Here is a 9,409-nt window from a genome sequence, read left to right on the forward strand (position 1 = left end):
CCAACGTTTTTTAATCACTCAACTCAGTCCTCAACTCAAATCCTTAAAGAAACAATGCATGAATTTGAGGTCAAAACTTAGACTTGAGGCTGAGTATTGACTTGAGAAAAGTTGGTGATAGTGGGGCCTGAAGTTTGCCGAAGGGGTGGGGGCAGGTGGGATGTCGGGATCAATAAGTTCCAAAACGCTTGTCATTGTAATATTTTACATGTGTGCTGATGATGTTAGCACTGCATATAATGATGTTAGCACAGTATATAATGATGTTACCACTGCATATAATGATATTACTATTGCATATAAATGAAATACCAATTCATATAATATGAAATTTACCTTAAGGCAGCTATGGCGTTCCATAAACAATGATTGACGCTGAAAGTGGGACTATTTAGAGGTTTTTGACGACTATGGTTGCAGTGTTTCTCAATTTTATGCCTGCTATTTTGTCGGCTGATAATGGGAATAAAGGTTGTCATATATATGGTTACCATTTTGATAGCGAAGATCTAGATGACTACATGATGCAAATTAACGTACGCATTTATGGTCTGTTTTAAAAATTACTGTCCCCTTTATCTCAAAACAATGTTGCATATTTCTATTTGAAGAGGATAGAAGCGCTGAGCCGATCGTAATAATGAAATGCCAATTTGTTTATCTATACTCTGCAGTATGGATATATATTTTGAAATTACGACCCAGTCAATATTTCGTAAAATGTTTATTATAAGAACAGCTTTGGAATTCTTCAGGAAAGTTTTATCAAAACTCGAAAAGTTATTAGGATTTGCAATGAAAAGATACATGCATGTATAACGTGAAATGTTTTAAAAAAGGTTTCAGGAAAAAAAATTATAAGCATATATATGTAAATTGTTTACGTACATTACTTCTATGTAGGCCTAGTACGTATGCCACTGGATAGATAAGAAAACCCAGTGGGTTCCGAGATGTCATACTTACTGAAATAATAATAAGGTGCTTGCTTTTCAGGACACTTATAGGATGCGGAACTTACGAATTGCACCACATTTTAAAAAAGTTATTTATCACAGATACTTAGGCCCAACGTTATAAATAATCATAAATGTTCCACTTTATTACCGTTTAGATTGAGATCATTCAAATATAGTTAATGTTTTTGTAATACATACAGACTACGATTTGCCAAAGCTACATGTGTATCCGAGACTAACGAAAACTATTCGATTTTCCCGCCATAAAAAGTTTCGGACATCCGGGCAATTTCGAAATCATACGTGGCCTTGTTTTTCGTTGAGGCGGAAGTACGGATAAGGATAAAAATACCATCGAAAGTAAGTAGATTGTGAATGCCATTTATAAAATCGGTTACTATCACTAAATAATAGGATTGATTGCTTGCACTTCTACACAGAATTATCCCAATGTAATTCGGGTGTTTAACTCTTTTCATTTGGTGCACAACGAAACGTTTGTTTGTTTACCTTGTCAAAAAAGTATAACATTGATTGCGTCACGCCTTGAAGTCGAAGATTTAAAGCCGATTTAACTGATTCATATTTTGTTAAAGAAAATGCAGGTTACATTGTATATGCCGAACAGAGATAGAAATAGCATTAATGGACGTACAGTATACATATATACAGTGTATTGAAAGTGAAGGGTTTACATAATGTCATTGCATTTATCATGTACATAACGTTGACTAACATGTGCATATAACCGTACATTAGGCGCAAGGTAAATAGCTCTGAATCTCAAGTTTATCATGGTAACAATTTTTATTACTTATTTACTAATATTAATTATCCAAAATTTTGATTCTTGGATTATTTTAAAAGTTGAAGTTAATGCACATGTAACTGTGTATGTCAGTTCTAGATAAGAATAAAAACTTAAAAATGTTAACATACAAGCTTATTGTTACATATCTGAAAGTATACATGTATATATGTAAGATGTACAAACAGATATAAAGCCAAATAGATCTGTAAAGTGTTCAATAATAAATGAATACCTAATTTTGCATGCACATATGTTTTTGTCACTTTATAAACTTGACATGCGTCACAAACGTATATTTATTTCTCTCGCCAACTGGGACCAATCAGGGAGAGTCTAGTCAGCAATACACAATACGCTTGATTTGTTATATGTTTGGATTGTCAATGCATATGATATCACAAAAGCTGTGAATTCATACAGCTAAAGTTTGAGGTAAACAAGGCTGTTTTGATGTTAGTACATTATACTTTTGGACTATAAAGTTATTCCCTAAAAAATTGTGTAAGAAGGTATGTATAAACTGGAACTGAATAATTTTACCGGTAATTAGAAAATATATTTACTAAATAGCATGTCTGCTTATCAAGAAGCAGATAATAATATATATGTGCATCAATTAAGATTAGTTAAAACTTTTGCAAGGACTAGAATTTCCATCTGCCATTGAGTATAATTCATTTGTTTGTAAATTTTGACATTTTCTTTACCATACTTTCTGGAAATCAAATAAATGTGTTGTCTTTGCGACTCCCTGTACCGTTCTATTAAATGTGATATTAATTGTAAAATTTATAAAAACTGTATTACCAGTAATATGATATGAAAAGAAAATTTATCTTCTTTTCTTATTACATAAAAACTTTTTTCTATGCATAACATATTACGGTAAATGCATTGCCCTTTCACTGAAACAATTTTACAAAATTGACTTTTATTTGACTTAGTCTAGTAAATGGGGAAACTTTTTCTGCTTAAATTATTCAATTGGGCAGGGTCTAATTATCAGACTGATATCGATGTGACTAACATCTCTGGTGCATCGGCTGCGTAACTAATAGAGATTGCAAAGTTGTCTAAAGAGCAATCAGTATAAAAAATTTATGAGTGAACGTCATCTGTTTAAAAAGCAGACAAACAAATTAAACATTATTTTTACCATTAACAACAATTTTGTTGATGTTTTCGTTAGTACGAGTATCAATTTTGAGTATTTTGTGAAGGTATCCGGTAATTGGTGTGAAATGGGAAGATCAAGCTGTACTGTACATGTTCCAGATTTAATTGTTTCTATTGGAAGTTGTTTTTGTGTCACCCTGTAATTATTGTAGTTGAATGGATGAAAACAAAAACAGCGGGAGTGTTATATTGCTTTAATGATTTTTTTTTATTGATTCAAAAATATATGACTGTTTGTGCGAAATTGATAAATTGTTTTGAAACCACATCCTTATATATAAACACACAGACCCATGCTAGTTAGCTTATTGGAGTTGCATTCTATGAACCAAAATAATATTTGATTATAATTCTCTTTTCACCACAATTTTAAAGGCGCCAATTTATACACAATTTTATTTTTGTACGTTATAGGAAAATGGCGGATGGATTTGATCCTTGTGAGTGTGTGTGGAATCATGAACATGCCATGCAAAGACTCATTAATCTGGTAAGTCTGTACATGATTGCCATTGTATATATTATATTTATATACTGTGGCAATCATTAGATTTTGTGGTGGCTCAATTTTCGTGGAATTCGTGGGGACCGCTCACCCACGAATTTATATCCTTCACGAATAAATAAATTAGGACAGTAAAGTCATAGTTCCTTTTGTGTAAGTATCCGAGAATACACGAAATTATTTCCCAACGAACCTGTAAAATTCAAGCAATCCACGAAAATTGGCCCCCACCAATTTTAATGATTCCACAGTACCATAAATTTTTTTGCTTCTTTATTTCAATTGGTATCCTTTTAATAGGTTGTCATTATGGGCTGTGTTGCATGTATGCGCATTTTAAAATCTGTGCAAAATAACACAAAATGTAATACTGCCTCCTGTAGTCTAGATATTTGCCTTAGTCTTTTATATGCCACAAGACGTTAAAGTGTATGATTTGACCTTTATTCTACATCCACCTCTCAAATTGTTGTAGCTCACTTTCATTCAATTCAGTACTTTCATTTATTAAACAATAAAATATGACTCCATCATCAATTTTTATATGTTGATGGCAGGATATTGTTTTATAAATCAGTGGGACAAATATTTGATCATCAATGATCGTTTAAACATGACAAAGTGCAATAATCATTAGGGGCGCAATTTGCAAATATAATGACACCAGAGGCGAATATGTGTTAATCAATGCGGAGCAGAGTAATCCATGATAGGCAGTTTCGATGTTCAACAAATATGGCTCCTTTTTGTGGGACAAGTTTAACGGGGCCCTAATGTATACCATTTATCTTTCTTCCTTTTGATGATAGACATCAATAAATTGACACTGTATTAATTATATCATTGAAGGGTATACCTTTTTTCTTTGATGGTTTAGAGACTTAATTGACCCCAATGTACTGTAATAGGTTGAATGTTTTACTTTTCATCAAAACTTCATAGGGGTCTGAACTTCAAAATGAAAGGATGTGTCCAATCTATACCGATCATTTTTTGCGTGCAGATTTTGTTCATTCGGATTTCTGCTTGAAGTTTATCGACTTACTGTGTACATGCAGTCTATGTTCTTGATCAATTAACGTGTATTTTAAACATCAAGTCGCCTGCTTCATTCAATATTTAAGAACTGGATAGGTTGTAATCGGAAGCTGGATTGATTTAATGATTTTTTTTTCTCTTGAAAGAGACATTTCATTTTGTTGAATAGGAGTTCAATCAATCATTTATAACATAGCACAACAAATATTGGTACACAGTGATGAGGGAATTAAAATTGAAGGAGAATTTGGTGGACCTTAATGTAGCTCTTTGGGGAAAAGAATAAAAAAAATATCAGTTGTTCTTATTTAGCTAGTCTGGCTTGTTCACTTGAATATACCAAACAATTTAAACTAGCTTGTGTAGATAAATGTTGTTACCAAATAAGGCAGATAATTTTTATCCTTTGAAAGTTGATATCTTCCTTGATTTTCTTTATTTAAAGAAAATTTGAATGTACAAGCTCATTTCAGATATCAATTGGCTTTCATTCTATAATTTCATATTACATACAGATACATGTATATAAGCTACTTGTCATTAATTATATGTTCTTCACCGATTACACATAGAATTATTGATTTTATTTCCGTTTAAAGAGTCAGTGCGTTGTTTTGAAATTCTTGGGAAATTAGCTGTGTATATAAATAAGTTGGAAAATCCTTTAACTTGCAGAATGTAATGTGAACAAGTCTGTCAAAAAAAATGTTTCATTTTGATTTTACTTAAAACAGAATGAGATCTATTCTTTTGACTTATCAGCATGATCAGAATTAAATCTAGAATTCTTCTTCCTGAAAGTGGAGGTACATGTAGAGCTATAGTTTCACAACTAAAGTTGTATTAATGAGGGAAACTTTGAATTATTATACCCCCGCAAACGAAGTTTAGGGGGGTATATTGGTTTCACCCTGTCCGTCTGTCTGTCCGTCCGTCTGTCCGTCCGTCTGTCCGTCTGTCTGTAGACGCAACTTTGTCCCCCCTATAGAATTTTTTATTACTGCATGGAACAGTTTGAAAATTTGTACATATGTTGAACACCATCTGAAGATGTGCACCTGCAATTTTTTTTAAGATCAGACAAGATTTAATGATTTTATGACAGTTTTCATTTTCCTTGTTCTATATATTGTACACTAATGTTGAAAAGTAAGGGAGGTAATCCTTACAGATTTTATTAATTAATTAATAGAAAACACTCTAAAATATATTTATATAAATACATCCAGATGGAGTTTTTTGTCTTTATGTCTTAATTAATAAAAAAAAAATTATTTTTTATAAGTATTCTATCAACTGACAATGCAAAGTTTATGTTTGTCAATGATAAATTCTTAGGAGCTAATGAGAACATCAAAGACAAGTGTGGCTGAATTCATTTGTCCCAAGGGGCCATTATCTGAGCCATGGTTCAGATGGAGCATGTGTCTAGGGGAAATTGATAATCTGTAAAATGGGTGATGGTTTTGGGGCTATTTTAAAACTGTTTCATGTAAACCAAAAGGTCTATCATTATAAGGAAATAAATAATATAATTATTAATAAAGAAGTTAAACTATTTTTAAAGGTTGTTTAAATTTATTTGTCAAGTAATTCGTGAAGTGACCCTATTGGGCATTAATTTAAACGAAATTCAAAATTACTGATATGATTGTAGTGTTTTGGCAATTTTAGAATTGTTTGTAATATTAAATTTTCTTTTTTACATATTTTTACATAGTATGGTAATTATGGTAATATTTTGGAGTTTATTAAATTTAACAAGCTCATCAAAGAAAATCATAGTCCTATGGGATCAATTTTCTGATATGGAGTTCAATTGTGCCATAGGAAAAAGTGAGGAAAATTTGAAACAACTAATTGCATTTGTCAAGACTCTTATTAGAAAGATATTGAAAGTTTTATCAACAGAAGAGCATTGCTTGGCTACCGGTATTTCTATTCACTGCAAAGGGAGGGGTTATTGTCATTTTGTTGATTTTTCTTTAAATCAATTAAATTAAAAAAAATATATCATCAAATACATACATTTGTAAATGTATTACTGTTATAGATATGTATTTACAGTGAAATTCTGACAATTTTGATTTTGAATTTTCTTTGTTAACTATTTTTATTTTTTTTTACATTTCTAGAATTTTTTTTTTGTATGTGTTCCAAACCTTAATTATTATTCAATTCAATTATTTGTCCCATTTGAAATTAGCCTAGCGGGGGTATTAGTCCCATTAGGACAGTTCTAGTTTCCAATAATTTTTTTTTATCAATTGTTCCTTGGATCAGCTAGGAAATGCACTTACCTGAACCAAGTTTCTAGGTCAAAGGTAAAGGTCAAAGCAGACCTCTGTTGATAATTCTTGTGAAAGGGGGAAAAATGTAATCCATAATCTCCCTTAAGCCCTGTCTTGCTCCAGATATAAAAAGGCTTCAGCCTTGATATGGGTAAAGGGCATGCATTGACTTTGAACCATTTGGTTAAATTGAATTCTTGTCCAGATCAATACAATTTCTTCCCTTGACTCCAATCTGACTCTTACTTCATCCACAAAGTGCCTCTAGGTTAAAAAGGTTGTGCAATGACCTTGTACATAGTTGGTCCGAGTTAAAGGTCACCTCAGAAAAAAACTTGGCCCTATATGGCTGATATTTCACAAAAAGTGTGCACAGTGACCTTGAGCAGTTTTATAGGTCAAAAGTTAGGTCATAGCAGACCTTTTTGAAATCAATTTCAGGGCCGTTTTGTTACATTCTATGGTTCAATCATGCTCAAACTCTACTAAATAACTTCCTTTAAAATTGGGTAAGGTCAATGACATTGAACCAAGTTTTTTTTAAATCAAATGTCAAGGTCATAGGAAGTGCTTAAGTAAATCTTTAGCTGAATTTAATGTTTTACCTTGTCCTTATCTATTGGGTTTTTTTTTTATTTGAAAAATTTGTATTCAGGCATTAACTGAATTTAATTGTTTGTACTTGAGGTTATTAATTATATCACATATATATATAATAATATCATTTCATCATTTACAGTTGAGGAATACACAGTCCTATTGTACAGATAATGAGTGTCTAACAGATTGTAAGTATTGATGGTATTTCATATGTAAAGAATTAAATTCTTTCATCTCACTCTCAAGAGATCCTTTTGAACTCAATTTGTTCATCAAGTTATGTGTGAATTTTTGCACAAAGTTCATAAAATATTTTGCTAATAAACTTTACTGTAAGCCATAGATAAATATGACTTTTCATTAAAAATTTGATTGGTAATAAATCTAACAATCCATGGTATTCTTGATGTCTGCACACTGGTCAGTGGATTTTACAACTTTTGATCATCATTCTTTTGGTCTTCCATTGACCATCATTCTGTTAGTTTTCCATTGAGCATCATTCTGTTGGTCTTCCATTGATCATCATTCTGTTGTCTTCCATTGATCATCATTCTGTTGGTCTTCTATTGACCATCATTCTGTTGGTCTTCCAGTGATCATCATTTTGTTTGTCTTCCAGTGCCGGGCTCCAATACAGCTCCTGATGGAGGATTCAGTTCCATGATGCTGATGATGCTGGGATGGTTGGTTGTAGCTACCTGTCTCTATCTACTACGTCCCAACAGTCTACGTAACCGAGGCGATATGAAACCATCCAGGAACAATGTATGAACTCTCATTTTAAAACAGATCCTCTATACACTCTTATCCAAAAATTCTCAAACTAGCACTAACTGCATGGTGTACAGTAATCTTAAAAGATTTGAATGAATTACAACTTTCAAAATGAATCAAATGAAGATATTTTTAAAAAAATATAGCAATTTTTGAGAAGTTTTCAATTTTGAATTGAAAAAAAATATTTATAGGTAAAAACATTTTCATGTTGTACAGTGGAGCCTCAGTTATCCGGACGCTTTCGTTCCCAAGTTGAATCGTCCGGATAGGTGAAGCGTCCGGATATCTGAAATGTGTCTATTGTTGCCATAAATGATAATGTATTTGTATACTGTTGATACTAGTTTTTTTGACTTTCATACCATATAGCAACACATGCTAGAGTTGTCTGTTGATATGAACGTTTTTAGAGATAAAGAACTCTGCTTTATTGTATTATTTTGTCATGAAATATTAACCGGACAAAATGATAACCGAATCTAGCTAAATTCTTTGTGTCCAAGTGTGTTATGTGTGTAATACACTGTTGTTCGCAATTTTCCAATTTTTGAAAGTGATTTGGGAAGTCAGTGTGTTTATACGAGCTACTCATGAGAGTCTAGCACGTAAAAAAAGGTGTGAAACTTAATTGACAGGGGTAATCTTTAGTAGTGAATAGGGCATCATCAAATTTTACCGTCCGGTTAAATGAAGCAAGATTAGTAGTAAATCGGTGTTTTGTGGTAAAAACAGACCGTCCGGATCCGGAACGCGGAATTCCAGATAAATGAGACAAAATAATGTATAAAAAATCTGTTCCCAAATAAAATCGTCCGTAAACTGAAGCGTCCGGTTATCTGGCGTCCGGATATCTGAGGCCCCACTGTATTCAAAATTGAAATCTGCTGGTCAGATGTATGATACTTTATCCTGTAAGCTACTAAGTTAGACAAGCAAATCCATCAATATAAATTATTTTGCAATGTATTTAAATCTCCATGCTGTTGAGTAATGAGTATGTGAAGTTTTGTAAGAAGTATTATAAGTCAATGCTGAAGAAGACTCCTGTTCCCCATCACCATAATGTACAATGTACACAATCACAGTACACTAAAAAAAATTTATTGCACCGGTAATAAAAAATGACATTTTTGTAATTAATTTTGTTTTGATATTTTTAGGATCCTAGTCCCCCTCCCCCTGGCCCCTCAGTAAGTTAAATGTCCACTCAGTAACTCGGGATTTCAGACTCGGCTCACCCTAAGGACCC

At 32.3% G+C, this 9,409-nt stretch overlaps 1 protein-coding gene across 2 annotated transcripts; it reads left to right on the forward strand.

The window, feature by feature from the left end:
- The first annotated feature begins 1,237 nt into the window (after positions 1-1,237).
- LOC105319388 (small integral membrane protein 14) lies at positions 1,238-9,407 on the forward strand. 2 transcript variants are annotated; one of them, XM_011416911.4, is made up of 5 exons: positions 1,238-1,319; positions 3,361-3,436; positions 7,520-7,568; positions 8,003-8,148; positions 9,321-9,407. In XM_011416911.4, the coding sequence occupies exons 2-5, from the start codon at positions 3,365-3,367 to the stop codon at positions 9,357-9,359; spliced, it is 306 nt and encodes a 101-aa protein (XP_011415213.1). In that variant the 5' UTR covers positions 1,238-1,319; positions 3,361-3,364; the 3' UTR covers positions 9,360-9,407. The 2 variants fall into 2 exon arrangements, with proteins under 2 accessions (XP_011415213.1, XP_011415214.1); XM_011416912.4 differs by lacking the exon at positions 1,238-1,319 and adding an exon at positions 2,212-2,279.
- The last annotated feature ends 2 nt before the right edge of the window (positions 9,408-9,409 follow it).

Source organism: Magallana gigas, chromosome 3, assembly GCF_963853765.1.
Source record: "Magallana gigas chromosome 3, xbMagGiga1.1, whole genome shotgun sequence".
NCBI lineage: Eukaryota > Metazoa > Mollusca > Bivalvia > Ostreida > Ostreidae > Magallana > Magallana gigas.